This window comes from Megascapheus bottae, chromosome 36 (assembly GCF_031878675.1).
Source record: "Megascapheus bottae isolate mThoBot1 chromosome 36, mThoBot2.hap1, whole genome shotgun sequence".
Lineage (NCBI taxonomy): Eukaryota > Metazoa > Chordata > Mammalia > Rodentia > Geomyidae > Megascapheus > Megascapheus bottae.
Genome location: NC_143544.1, coordinates 6,717,041 through 6,731,006, shown reverse-complemented (window position 1 = coordinate 6,731,006; position 13,966 = coordinate 6,717,041). Strand labels below are relative to the sequence as shown.

The 13,966-nt window shown below is 61.1% G+C and overlaps 2 protein-coding genes across 2 annotated transcripts; both read right to left on the bottom strand.

Annotated features, from left to right (window-relative positions):
* Nucleotides 1-2,400: 2,400 nt before the first annotated feature.
* LOC150042369 (mastin-like) lies at nt 2,401-4,019 on the bottom strand. The gene is made up of 5 exons (XM_090325025.1): nt 3,909-4,019; nt 3,668-3,836; nt 3,251-3,525; nt 2,996-3,159; nt 2,401-2,801 (listed from the first exon to the last, which is right to left on the bottom strand). The coding sequence occupies exons 1-5, from the start codon at nt 3,967-3,969 to the stop codon at nt 2,616-2,618; spliced, it is 855 nt and encodes a 284-aa protein (XP_090181151.1). The 5' UTR covers nt 3,970-4,019; the 3' UTR covers nt 2,401-2,615.
* Nucleotides 4,020-8,568: 4,549 nt separating this feature from the next.
* On the bottom strand, nt 8,569-10,863 carry LOC150042368 (mastin-like). The gene is made up of 6 exons (XM_090324692.1): nt 10,814-10,863; nt 10,572-10,669; nt 10,152-10,320; nt 9,728-10,008; nt 8,825-8,962; nt 8,569-8,726 (listed from the first exon to the last, which is right to left on the bottom strand). Exons 1-6 carry the CDS (start codon nt 10,861-10,863, stop codon nt 8,569-8,571), a joined length of 894 nt encoding a protein of 297 aa, XP_090180818.1.
* Between the last annotated feature and the right edge of the window lie 3,103 nt (nt 10,864-13,966).

Below are 13,966 nucleotides of genomic sequence, written 5' to 3'. Positions count from 1 at the left end.
GACTCGGCTCTGGTTTTGCAGCTTTAAAAGAATCATTGGAGCTGAGAATGTGGTTTAGTGGTAGAGTGCTTGTCTAGCATGCAAGAAGCCCTGGGTTCGATTCCTCAGTACCACAGACACAGAAAAAGCTAGAAGTGGTGCTGAGGCTCAAGAGGCAGAGTCCTAGCCTTGAGAAAAACCTAAGGACAGGGCTCAGGCCCTGAGTTCAAGCCCCAAGACTGGCAAAAAAAAAAATCATTGTCCAAGGAGCTGAGAATATGGCTCAGTGGTAAAATGCTTGTCTAGTATTCGTGAGGCCCTGGCTTTAGTTCTTTAGTACCACGTCAACAAGAAATAAAAATAAAAATAAAATTAGTGAAAATAAAAGGAAAAGATTTTTTAAAAAAAAATCAAGAAGCTCAGGGACAGTGCCCAGGCCCAGAGTTCAAGATAGAAAGAAAAGATTCTCTATACCTGACTTGTGAACTGTAACCTCTCTGTACTTCACCTTTACACTAATAATCTAAAAAATAATAATAACAAAAGGAATCAGAGAAAGGAAAGCTGTGGGCCTTTAAAAATTGGGTTAACAGCTTCATTGGCACAGGATTGCAGCAGCGCCATCACATGCTTGGATTATGCGGTCTGTGTACTCAGGCACATTCTGTCCTGGACCCTCTGTGGGCACCCAGGACTCTCTGTGGATGGCTAGGACCCTCTGTGGGTGCCCGGGACCCTCTGTGGATGGCCAGGGCCTTCTGTGGAAAGCCAGGACCCTCTGTGGATGGCCAGGGCCTTCTGTGGATGGCCAGGACCCTCTGTGGGTGCCCGGGACCCTCTGTGGATGGCCAGGGCCTTCTGTGGAAAGCCAGGACCCTCTGTGGGTGCCCCCAGGACCCTCTGTGGGCACCCAGGACCCTCTGTGGACACTCAAGACTCTCTGTGGGTGCCCCCAGGACCCTCTGTGGTCAGCCAGGACCCTCTGTGGGCACCCAGGACCCTTTGTGGGCACTCAGGACTCTCTGTGGGCACCCATGACCCTCTGTGGATGGCCAGGGCCCTCTGTGGGTGGCCAGGACCTCTGTGGGTGCCCAAGAACTTCTGTGGGAGCCCAGGACCCTCTGTAGGCACTGAGGACCCTCTGTGGGCACCCAGGGCCCTCTGTGAGCACTCAGGAACCTCTGTGGGTGCCCAGGACCCTCTGTGGCACCCAGGACCCTCTGTGGGCATTCAGGGCCCTTTGTGTCACCTAGGATCCTCTATGGGCACCCAGGACATTCTGTGGGTGCCCAGGACCCTCTGTGGATGGCCAGGACCCTCTATGGCACCCAGGACCCTCTGTGGGTGCCCAGGACTCTCTGTGGGCACCCAGGACCCTCTGTGGGTACCCAGGACTCTCTGTGGGCACCCAGGACCCTCTGTGGCACCCAGGACCCTCTGTGGATGCTCAGGACCCTCTGTGGATGCTCAGGACCCTCTGTGGATGGCCAGGACCCTCTGTGGGCACCCAGGACTCTCTGTGGGCACCCAGGACCCTCTGTGGGCCCCTAGGAACCTCTATGGCACCCAGGACCCTCTGTGGATGCTCAGGACCCTCTGTGGCACCCAGGACCCTCTGTGGATGCTCAGGACCCTCTGTGGGCACCCAGGACCCTCTGTGGATGCTCAGGACCCTCTGTGGGCACCCAGGACCCTCTGTGGATGCTCAGGACCCTCTGTGGGCACCCAGGACCCTCTGTGGCACCCAGGACCCTCTGTGGATGTCCAGGACCCTCTGTGGATGCTCAGGACCCTCTGTGGATGCTCAGGACCCTCTGTGTGCACCCAGGACCCTCTGTGGATGCTCAGGACCCTCTGTGGATGCTCAGGACCCTCTGTGGGCACCCAAGAACCTCTGTGGATGCTCAGGACCCTCTGTGGGCACCCAGGACCCTCTGTGGGCACCCAGGACTCTCTGTGGGCACCCAGGACCCTCTGTGGATGCTCAGGACTCTCTGTGGGCACCCAGGACCCTCTGTGGGCACCCAGGACCCTCTGTGGGCACCCAGGACTCTCTGTGGGCACCCAGGACCCTCTGTGGGCACCCAGGACCCTCTGTGGGCACCCAGGACCCTCTGTGGCACCCAGGACCTGCGTCCTCTCACTTCACCCCAGCAGGGGTCACAGCACCCTGGCTTAGAAATCCGCATTCCACCCTTTAGAATTTGAGCCAGGCATGCTGACCCTGCTGTGTGGGTGTTCCCCAAAGCGGAGACCCCAACACTGTGTCCAGAGAGGCCCGCGCCTCATCCAGCTCCCCGAGATGGCCCAGGGGAGGCGCTCTCCCGGCCACCCCGTGGGGACCCCTCCTCTGCGGGCTCAGCCACCACAGCCGCACACTTCTGGGCAAGAAATTCCAACACAGACCAAGGAGGCGGACGTCAAGGGGAGTTTAATGGGAGCGCAGGGAGAACAGGCGCCCTCATGTGCTGGGACCCGGCCACACATCCCTGTCCACTCTGCTTCTATCCAGGTCGAGGCAGCCAGATGCAGTGGACCAGCCTGGCAGGGGTCTCTCTGCTCTGGAGGGGGAGGCGGTGGGGGAGGAGATCCAGGCAGAGGCGAGGGGGGTATCACAGGAGAGGCTGGGGTCTCTGTCATTTGGGCCCCATCAAGGGCCCGGAGAACTGGGGGATGTACTGGCGGATCCAGGGTATGTAGCTGGTCACACGGGTGTAGACTCCAGGCAAGTTGGAGAGCCCACAGCCTATGCCCCAGCTCACCACACCCACCTGCACCCACGTGCAGTTCCACCTGCAGACCAGGGGACCTCCAGAGTCGCCCTGTGGGGGGAGGCAGGGCTCAGTGCTCCCCTGAGAGGGAGGGCTGGAGGGGGGAGGGCTGGGTGTGGGAGAGAGAGGGCTGGATGTGGAGGAGGGAGGGCTGGGGGGAGAGCTGGGTGGGGGAGGGAGGGCTGGGGGGAGAGCTGGGTGGGGGAGGGAGGGCTGGGCAGAGAAGGGAGACTGGAGGCCCGCACCTTACACGAGTCCTGGCCCTTGCTGCCGGCACACAGCATGTCCTCCCTGATGCGGAGGCTGTCTTGGGAGGAGTTCCTGTAACGCTGATAATGCCGGTTGCAGTCCTTGTTGCCCACGATGGGCACCGTCACCTCCTGCAGGTGGTAGGGAGGCTGCAGGGGCGCTGTGGGGAGGGGCAGGGTGAGACCGGGGGGTTGGGTGGCCATCGCTTTGCAGCGGTGGAGGGAGAAGGGACCCCGCCTCCCGGTACCCACTGAGGTATTTGGTGTCGCCCCAGCCGGTCACCCAGCAAATCTTCTTCTCAGAGACTCTCAGGGAGGCGGCGGGGAGGGCCACGGGGCCCACACGCTCCACAGGCACCCGGGCCTTCAGCCTCAGCAGGGCGATGTCCGCGCCCCCGGGGCCCCCCAGGCTCTCGTTGTAGTCAGGGTGTCTGATGATCCGGGTCACCTTGCTCAGCTCCTCGTCCGGCCCGTACAGCCTCAGCTGGCCCACCTGGACCCTGAAGGCGCAGGCCTCCAGCTCCTGCCTGCAGAGGCGGCCGGCGGCCCTCAGGGAGGCCGGGAGCCCACGCGTGCCCCCCCCCAGCTGCCCCGGGGATGGCCCAGGGCTCCCCTGCCACCCCGGAGGCCCCCAGAAACCCCCCACGCCCCGGGGCAGAGCCCACTCACGGCTTCAGGCAGTGGGCCGCGGTCAGCACCCACTGCGGGTGGACGAGGGAGCCCCCACAGATGTGCTTCCAGCGGCCCTCCTCCATGTCGTAGAACCTCAGGCTCACCTGCCACGGGAAGCTCCTGGCAGAGACGGGGCAGCCCCCAACAATGCCCTCCATCTCTGGGCCTGGGGGAAGAAGGGGGCAGTCAGGGGACGGGGCGGGGGTCTGGCGGGGGGGGGCTTGGCGTTAGGACTCACCCGGGGTCCCGGGGGTGGAGCCCCCCAGGCTGGGGAGGGCCAGGAGCAGCAGCCACAGCATAGCAACGCGGCGTGGGACAGGACTTGAAGCACCAGGCCTTGGCAGCCCCGGCACGGAGCTCGGAGCTCAGGCACCGCTATTGTCTAGCACTGAGCCCCATTTATGTGGCTCCCACAGGATGTGGGTACCGCACACCCCACCCTTCTGTGGGGGTGTGGGCTGTGGCCATAGAGGCCTAGGGGCCCTGGGACCAGCGAAGCTCATTCTGACAGGGGTGCCGCCCTCACCGCCTGTCCCAGAACCAAAGGCAGAGAAAATGAGGCCCTGGGTTTTAGGGTTCAACCTGTGAATGTGGCACCAGTTGAACTCACAGACCTCCTTGCCTCCTTTCTGGCCCCCGCTGCATCTCCCCGTCTCTCCCCATCACACACCTGCTGTGCTGGCTAAGCACCTTAGAGGCCAAGCGGTCAAGGAGAGCTGGCTGGGGACGGAGAGGCAGGCACTGTCCGGGATAGCCCGTGTCCTTCCGTGAGATTGCCCAGCCCCAGGCCCACTCACATGGCAAAGCGAGTCCCCCACGTCCAGGCGAACCACAGCCACATGGCCAGACACGTGGCTGTGCTGGAGGATCTGGTGATTGGAGCTGGGTATGGCTGCAGAGGGCAGCGCCTGCCCAGCAAGAGAGAGGCTTCCAGTTCAAATCCCACTACCACTTGTTTCTTTCTTTTTTTTTTTTTTTTTTTCAAATAAAAGGAACCTATAGCTCTGGTTTCTCTTCAAATCACCAGATCTTTCGTGCATGCTCAAGTCTGGCAGCGGAGGCGAGCAGGGCCGTGGCGGGAAGGCGCTGTTTCCGTAGGGTCGTTCTGAGAGGAGACCACGTGTAAAGACACACCAGCCACGCGCCGCTCAGGCTGCCCTGAAGGCAGAGGCCCCAGCCAACGCCAGCCAGGGCAAAGCTCACCAGAGCCCAGGGCTACCAATACCTAGGTGTGGGCCCACATCTGTCACCCCAGCCATGGCAGGGAGCTGAGTAAAAGGACCCCAGGACCGGGCCAACTCAGACAGTGAGGCCTGACCTCAAGCTAACCGAGCAATGTAGCAAGAGACGAGACTCAAGGAGGAGAATGCTACCTAGCAAGCACAAACCCCAGCACCACCAAAATAAAACAACACCTCACACACTACACACACACACACACACACACACACACACACACTACCGCACCACACACACGGGACCTGCAGGAGCTGGGCCAGCCTCCATTTGCCTTGGACTTCCAGCGGCCAGGACTGTGAGGATTCTGTTCCTGACTGGTATTCTTCTCTTTTAAGTACTGGGCTTTGAACTCGGGCAGGCCTGTGGAAGCACACAGCTGGAGCCTGGCTGACATTCCAGCTTGAGCCACACCCCTAGCCCTGCTTTTGGACGGTGTTTTGGGAGGATGTGTCTAGTGGACTTTTCTGCCCAGACCAGCCTTACCCTGTGGGCCTCTGCACCTCCTGAGCCGCCGGGGTTACAGACAGGCGCCCAGGCCTCACCCCCGCCTGACCGCAGTGCCTGGTCAGAAGCACAGGCGATTCCCCAGCAAGCCACGTGCTGTTCGATGTCACTTAAACTGTCCGCACGCTCCTCTCTGGGACAGCCGGGGTCAGCGCGCTCCTCTCGTGCCCCCTCAGTGCCTTCACACCTTTGCGTCCGAGCCTCAGTTTCCCGCCTGGAGACTCTCTCTCCACGGACCGCGGGGCCACCAGAGCCTGCCTTGGCCCCCACAGGGTGTTGCAAGGGGAGAATAGGCCGTGGGCACTGACAAGCATTGCCCAACCTCTAGCTTAGCCCCAGCCCTGAGCCCAGGTTACACCAGAGCCACAAGCCTCAGTCCCCAGGGAGGTAAGGTGCTCAGCAGCACGGGGTGTGGGGGACATGGGGGGGACAGGGGGGCAGGCCCGAGGGACGTGTGGCGATGGGGGACTGAAGACAGAGACTCCTCCATCCCTGCTTCCACACTCAGAGGGACCGCTTTCCTGCCTGAGGGGCCCACAATCTCCATGGCAACAGCTCCGCTGGTCACCGCATCCCCCAGGACCCCTCCCGCATGCAGCCCCTGGTCCCTGCAGGCCTCTGGTACTGAAGGACGGCCCACAGCCCAAGGGAGGGTCACTGCCCTCCATGGCCCCGCAGAGTGTGTGTGACAGAGGGACCCACAGCACGGAAGCCTGTCACTCTGGCCACAGGTTCTGGGGCTCAGGCCCATGGCTGAGTCTGAGCTGATCTGAACAGATGAACAAAAATATGGCAGTTCCTCTGCCTGGCCCTCTGTCGGGCAGATGGATGGGGATTCCAGACGCGTGCCACCCTGGACCTAAGTGGAGCCTTGAAACCAAGCCCTGGCAGGCCGGCTCTCCCATAGTCTGCATGCTGGGGTGGGCAGCGCACATCTGCCCCCTGCCTGTGCCCACCGCCCACGCCCTGCAGATCCCAGGGGAGGGCTCAACATACCCCCCTCTCCCCCGCCCACTTTGGTACCAAAGGGGCCCCGCACGGCCTGCACCCTCTGGCACCTAGTTAGCTAGGACGTCCTGGGAGGCTCAGGGATGGGGGTGGGGGGCTGGGAGGCAGACACGCACTGGGCCTCCAAAGTTCCCTGCAAGTCCAAACCCAGGATCCACTGCCAGACCAGCAGTGCAGGAGCATGAGGAGGGCAGCCCCTGGCCAGGTGTGGGGGGGCGGGCGGGGTGAGGGCCGCAGCCCAGGTGTGTGGGGTGAGGGCTATGGCAGGGTAATTTTTGTTAAAAAGAATCACAGCCAGGCCCGGTGGCTCACGCCTGTCATCCCAGCTCCTGAGGGAGGCTGAGATCTGAGGATCCAGGTTCAAAGCCAGCCCAGGCACTAAAGTCCTTCAGACTCTCATCTCCAATTAATCACCAGAAAACCAAAAGTGGTGCTGTGGCTCCAGGGGCAGGGCGGTAGTCTTGAGCTGAAGAGCTCAGGGACAGTGCCCAGGGCCAGAGTTCAAGCCCCATGACCACACACGCACCCCACATTGTATCAGATAAATGAATCACATATCAGGCAAACGCAGTGTGTTGTGTTAGATAAACAAAGTTGTATCAGATAGCTCAACTGTAACTGTGGACAAAAACTGTAACTGTAACTGAGCCAAAGGAATAGGTTGGGATAAAGAAACATAGAAGGTTTATTAAAGGAAACCTGCATTCCAGGTAAGGACAGACCTGAGAGCCCTTCAAAGCAGTTTAGATAGAACTCTGAGAGGGGGCTGGAAATGTGGCTTAGAGGTAGTCTACTTGTCCAGCATGCACAAAGTTCTGGGTTCAATTCCTCGGTACCACGTACACAGAAAAAGCTGGAAGTGGTGCTGTGGCTCAAGTGGTAGAATGCCAGCTTTCACCACAGAGAGACGCAGGGACAGTGTCCAGTGCTGGCACAAAAACAAACAACCAAACCAATCCTTTTTTTTTTTTTTTTTTGTCGGTCATGGTACTTGAACCATGGGCCTGGGCACTGTCCCTGAGCTCTTCAGCTCAAGGCTACCACCCTACGCCTTGAGCCACAGTGCCACTTCTAGTTTTCTAGTGGCTAATTGGAGAGAAGAGTCTCGGGACTTTAGCGCCTGGGCTGGCTTTGAACCTGGATCCTCAGATCTCAGCCTCCTCATTAGCTAGGATTACAGGTGTGAGCCACCGCGCCCAGCTTAATTCTGTTGCATTTTTATATATCATCAGCAAACAACTAGAAAATCTAATGAGCAGGTATTATTTTCCTCATCTCTAGGAATCTATCTAAGAAGGTGCGAGGATTATACACAGGGAATTATTATTCCCAATGTTTACCTGGGTAAAGGATACCTGAAACAATGTATCCACTTAAGGGTTTGAGACTTTGTTTTTGCTGTTGTAGGCAGGTTTGAAATCTGGGCATCTCACTGCTGGAAAAGAGCTCTAGCCCTGAGCCATGCCTCCAAGCCCTTTTCGATTAAAGTTTAATTTTTAGATAGTGTCTCCCTCCTCGCCCCTCAGGATGGTTTGGACAAGCCCTACCGCATCCAGCCCCCTTGAACACTTTCATCCGTGCAGCTCGATGGGGTGGTCGAGAACCCTCAGTATCCGCCATGTGGGTGACCAGAAACTGTCCCTGCCTACAGTGTCTCCCGCTCTCCACACCCCAGCCCAGGGCCCCCACTGTGCTCTCTGCACACTCCCTGTGACCCTGACCACACCCTCGGGTTTACCCAGCGTGTATCATGGGTCAGAATTCCCTTCCTCTTCAAGGCCAGAAAATGCTTTATTGTATGGATATGCCAGAGTTCTCACTGGCGCTCAGAGCCTGGCGCGGGGCGGTCGGTGTGTGTGGGGGGGGACGAGCAGTCCTCCACGGATAAGTACACACAACCACATGGAGACTGCTCTTCTGAGGACCTCGGGTGAGGTCTCCCCTACCTCTCCCTGGAGGGCAGGGGGGGTGGAGCCCAGGGGGTGACAAGGACTGGGGGGGGGGGCAGTGAGTGCAGATGCTGAGGCTGGAGCAGGCACAACCCCGGAGGCGGCTCCGTAAGGAAGGTGGGGTCTCCTCCATCCCGAGGACCCACTAGGATTCAGAAAACCGACGGACGTGGTGGTGGACACAGGCCACGTAGCTGGTCACGCGGGTGTAGACCCCAGGAGGTAGCCGTGGTTGCAGGCATCACCCCAGCTCGCCACGCCCACCTGTACCCACGTGTAGTTCCACCTGCAGACCAGGGGGCCCCCAGAGTCGCCCTGTGGGGGGAGACTGGGTGAGGGCTGCCATAGGTCACAGGCTGGGGGGTCCCAGCGTGGGGCTGGGGGGCTCGGGGTGGGGAGCTGCGGGGTCCCAGTTTCTTGGGCAGAAGAAGGGGAAGGAGTCTCAGCATCTCACCCGACAGGGGCCTCGGCCGGGGCCCCCCCGAGCAGAGCATGTCGCCCTTGGCCCGCAGGTGGTGAGAGCGGTGACAGTTCCTGTTGGCCCAGATGGTGACCCTGGCCTCCTGCAGGTGGAAGGGCCTGGGCAGCGGTCCTGGGAGGAAGCTCAGCGTGAGGCTGGGGCTGGTGGGGGACTCCAGGGCCTGCCTCTTGCCAAGAGCTGGGCGTCCCCAGCCTGCGCCTTGGGCGGGAGGAGGAGCCGGGCGTCCTGGGGTCCTGGAGCCGGGCCAGGCCTCCTGGTCCCTCCCCAGCCTGTGTCAGAATGGGAGTAGGGAGAAAAGGCCGGAAGGCTGGAGGACATAGCACGGGCTAGCCAGAGCTGGGACCAAGCTGATCACCTCGGAAAGGGCTCCCGGAACACAGAATCCCAGGCCAGCAATGCGAACCTGCAACCCTCACCACAGCCCCCCCGGCGGGGGCACCCCGGCTCTCCACGCTTAACGAAAACCTGAGTGCAGTGGCGCAGGCCCGGCACGTGCATGGGGTTCCCCCAAAGGCCAGGGCACACCTAGGCACCGGGACTCGGGGTACTGCTGCTCTTGGACCCCCAAACTCGGTGATGGGCTGCTGGGGGGGGGTATGATCTAGACACAGTGGCTCAGGGCTGTGTGCAGAGGCAGGGACCTGAGGGATGAGGCCCAAGTGCAGAGGCGAGACGCATGCCCGCCCGGGACCCTGGAGGAGCCAAGGCAGCATCGTGGGTCCTGGGCCCCCTCAGCAGACAGGGCAGCCCCCGCTCAGTGGCTCCAGATCGGGGACGCCTTGGCTCCACTGAGGTGGAGGCCCTGCTGAGGTGCCGGGCGTCACAAAAGCAGCACTGCCACCCCCACCGCCCCAGCGCCAGCCGCCAGTCCCCGACCCTTATTTCCCACTGAGATGTCGCCCCAGCCGGTCACCCAGCACCTGGTTTCTGGAGGGACGGGCAGGGAGGCGGCGGGGAGGGCCACGGGGCCCACACGCTCCACAGGCACCCGGGCCTTCAGCCTCAGCAGGGCGATGTCCGCGCCCCCGGGGCCCCCCAGGCTCTCGTTGTAGTCAGGGTGTCTGATGATCCGGGTCACCTTGCTCAGCTCCTCGTCCGGCCCGTACAGCCTCAGCTGGCCCACCTGGACCCTGAAGGCGCAAGCCTCCAGCTCCTGCCTGCAGAGGCGGCCGGCGGCCCTCAGGGAGGCCGGGAGCCCACGCGTGCCCCCCCCCCAGCTGCCCCGGGGACGGCCTAGGGCTCCCCTGCCACCCCGGAGGCCCCCAGAAACCCCCCACGCCCCGGGGCAGAGCCCACTCACGGCTTCAGGCAGTGGGCCGCGGTCAGCACCCACTGCGGGTGGACGAGGGAGCCCCCACAGATGTGCTTCCAGCGGCCCTCCTCCATGTCGTAGAACCTCAGGCTCGCCTGCCATGGGAAGCTCCTGGCAGAGACGGGGCAGCCCCCAACAATGCCCTCCATCTCTGGGCCTGGGGGAAGAAGGGGGCAGTCAGGGGACGGGGCGGGGGTCTGGCGGGGGGGGGCTTGGCGTTAGGACTCACCTGGGGTCCCGGGGGTGGAGCCCCCCAGGCTGGGGAGGGCCACAGCATGTTTGGGGGAAGGGAGGACTCAGGGGAGGTGACCAGCAGGTAAACCCGGGCCTGGGCTGGGGCATCTGAACGGCCACACTTCCCTGCTGATCTCCCCCCACTCCCCTGCCCCGAGCCCATTTATCTCTCACGAAAAGGAAGCAGGCTGGGAGGGGCAGCCCGGGGGGTCACTGGGGCACATCGGGCAGGGGTGGGACCTGCCACCTGGCTCAGTGTGCACACTGCAGAACTGGAGGAGCAGGGATGGGGGCTGAGGGGAAAGACGGCTTCTCCTTGTCCACAGGCCAGGCCCCTCCGTCCTAACCCGGTCCACCTCAGAGGCGGCTGCACTCCCATAACTAGGGGCTCCACCCCCAGCTACCAGAGGGGCTACAGCTCCTCTGGGGACCTCTTCTTCCCCTGGCCACGGCACGCCATCTCCATGTGGCCCTTAGCAGCTTGGCAGGCATTTTAGATGCCCTTGGGTGCCCAGAGCCAGTCCTCAGCCCCATCGTGCCCTGCAGACGTAGCTCTGGGCTCAGGGCTGGGGTTCCCGGGGTCCTGGCTGGCCAGTTGACTCGGGGCCACACGCACAGTGTCCCCACCCGCTTGGCTCTGTAGTCATCCAGTCCCACCTGTGCATGTGTGAGCGTGAGCGTGTGTGAGCGTGTTTTCCCAAAACACCAACATTGCCAGCTCAGCCACTAGAGGGTGGCAGAGGGTCAAGCGTGGGCCTAGGGTGGGGGAGTGGGCGACGTGAGCTTTCAGCAACCTCCGGCTGGTAGGCCTTCCTAGGGCGTCTGTCCACTTCTTTTGGGGTGAAGGTGATGGTGGTGCTGGGGTTTGAACCCTACCCTGCCAGTGGTGGAGATGGGATCTTTCTTCCCCATGCCTCCAACCACGAACCCACCCTGCTTCACCTTCTGAAATGCAGTAATGAGCCTACAAAGCCCAGGCTGTCGTCCAGGGATCACTCTGGACTCTGCACCTACTCCCTGTCCATCCACAGGCCGGAGCCCAGCAAGCCTGCCCTCGCGTCCATCCACAGGCCGGAGCCCAGCAAGCCTGCCCTCGCGTGGACTGAGGAGTTGTTACATCTCGGAGCTGCCCAACTTCCTGCCTGAGACAGTAGAGTGGGCTTGCCAGGACAGATGTGAGGGACCCGGGGTGGGGGGTGGGGGGAGGTGTGCTGGCCCTTCCAGCCAGAGCGCTCCCTCCCTGAGCTTGGCAAAGGGCACTTTGGGGGCAGGGTGTAGCTTCCGTGGGGGGAGGAGGAGGTTCTGGCTCCCCGGACCACCCCAGCACCACACAGGAGGCATTGTTGCTGTGCTCACTGGAGGAACCATAGCTTGATATTGTAGATAGGGACTTCTTTTCAGATACAAACTAAACTGCCACGTCTTTCATTCTGGGGTGGCCTTTTGACTTCTTTCGTTGGAGTCTTCGGTGCATAAGTGTTCCTTTCTAATGAAGTCCAGATAATCTAATGTTGTCTATGTTGCCTGTGTTTCCTTGAGTCCACTTTTGGGGAGTTCTTATAGCTGGTCTGAAGTAAGAGTCCATCTTCACTATTCTGTGTATGAGAGTGTGTGCATGTATCCTTGTCTGAAGCTAGAACTCAGGACCTGGGTTTTTGTGTGGAAGGGTAGTAAGGCCGGCATTTTAACCCCTTGAGCTGCAGCTCCACTTCCGTTTTACGATATTTAATTGGAAATAAGAGTCTCACAGAAGGCCAGGTGCCAGTGATTCACACCTGTAATCCTCCTAGCCATTCAAGAGGCTGAGATGTGAGAATCAACGTGGTTAAAAGCCAGCCCCGGCAGGAAAAATCCATGAGACTCTTATCCCCAATTATCACCAGAAAACCAGAGATAGAGCTGTGGCTCAAAGTAGCAGAGCGCTAGCCTTGATCGGAAAAGCTCACAGACAGCATCCAGGCACTGAAAGGGTGATGATGGATGGAAGGACTGAAAAAAGGATGGATGGAAGGATGACCAATGGATGGATGGGTGGAAGGATGACGATGGATGGAAGGATGGGTGGATGGATGGATGGGTGGATAGAAGGATGGGTGTATGACTGAAAGGATGGATGGATGGATGGATGGGTGGGTGGGTGGAAGGATGATGATGGATGGAAGGATGGATGGATGGACGGATGGATGGATGGATGGATGGATGAATGGTTGAATAGAAGGATGGGTGTATGACTGAAAGGATGGATGGATGGATGGATGGATGGATGGATGGAAGGGTGGTTGGGTGGGTGGATGATGGATGGATGGAAGGATGGATGGATGGATGGATGGATGGACGGATGGATGGAAGGATGGATGAGTGGATGGATGGATGGGTGGGTGGGTGGGTGGATGGATGGAAAGACAGATGGATAGAAGGATGGATGGATGGATGGATGGACGGATGGATGAGTGGATGGATGGATGGAAGGATGGATGGATGGACGGACGGACGGACGGACGAACGGAAGGAAGGATGGATGGATGAATGGATGGACGGATGGATGGAAGGATGGATGGGTGGATGGACCGATGGATGGATGGGAGGATGGATGGATGGATGGATGGATGGATAGCCCAATGGATGGATGGGAGGATGGATGGATGGAAGGATGGATGGATGGATGGATGGACCGACGGATGGATGGGAGGATGGATGGATGGATGGATGGACCGACGGATGGATGGGAGGATGGATGGATGGATGGAAGGATGGATGAATGGATGGATGGATGGACAGACGGATGGATGGGAGGATGGATGGATGGATGGATGGAAGGATGGATGGAAGGACCGATGGACGGAAGGATGGATGGAAGGACGGACGGATGGACTGATGGATAAGGCCATCACTCCCAGGGTCTCCAGAGCCACTCCAGGGCACACACGCGCTGGGTTCAGCCATCCCAGGAGACGTGGCCCCAGAGCGGACTCAAGGAGTTCCCAGACACCTGCCCTGCCCGCGCAGGGCCGGGGCCCCGCCGGCGGAGGGGGTCCCGGGGTCCCGGGGTCCCGGGTCCGGGCGGAGCGCGCCGGGAGGCTCGGGCGGGAGGGAGGGGCGGGGCGGGACCCGGCCGGCCCCGGGTAGGGAGCGTCCACACTTTCCCTCCCGTCGGTCAGGCGCGCGCTCGGCCCTTTCTACGGTGCCAGCTCATTGGTTGGATTCGAGGGACGCCCCGCCCTGCCTCCCGAGCTGGCCAATGACGGGGGCTTTCACAAAGCGCCGCGCTCCGGCGCCGTCTCCCTCCTGCGTCGCTTCGGGGGCTCCTTAGGCCGCAGCGGGCTTCGTCCCCCAGGTCTGGGCCCTGACGCCGAGGAGACCCCCGAGACCCGTGCCGGGACCGGTGCCCGTCCGGCATCCGGGCCGCCCTTGGGGATCTGGACCTGCTCCGACCCCGCGCGGCGAGCCGCCGCGTCCTCGAGTGCAGGCGCGCGCCCCGAAGGGCAGTTTGCAGACGCTCCCTCGCGCGGAGGACGCGGCTCCTTTAAGGGTGCGGGCGGCCGGAGCGCCGCCTGCCTGCGGAGAAGACG

Excerpts from the sequence above, each read along its gene's own strand:
- LOC150042369 (XM_090325025.1), bottom strand. The coding sequence starts at position 3,969 with ATGCTGTGGCTGCTGCTCCTGGCCCTCCCCAGCCTGGGGGGCTCCACC. Across the intron at positions 3,526-3,667 it reads GCGGCCCACTGCCTGAAGCC|GCAGGAGCTGGAGGCCTGCG; the intron begins GTGAGTGGGCTC and ends CCGCCTCTGCAG. Across the intron at positions 2,802-2,995 it reads AGGGCCAGGACTCGTGTAAG|GGCGACTCTGGAGGTCCCCT; the intron begins GTGCGGGCCTCC and ends CTCCCCCCACAG.
- LOC150042368 (XM_090324692.1), bottom strand. The coding sequence starts at position 10,863 with ATGGAGATGGCGTGCCGTGGCCAGGGGAAGAAGAGGTCCCCAGAGGAG. Across the intron at positions 10,321-10,571 it reads TCCCAGCCTGCTTCCTTTTC|GCCCAGAGATGGAGGGCATT; the intron begins GTGAGAGATAAA and ends TTCTTCCCCCAG. Across the intron at positions 10,009-10,151 it reads GCGGCCCACTGCCTGAAGCC|GCAGGAGCTGGAGGCTTGCG; the intron begins GTGAGTGGGCTC and ends CCGCCTCTGCAG.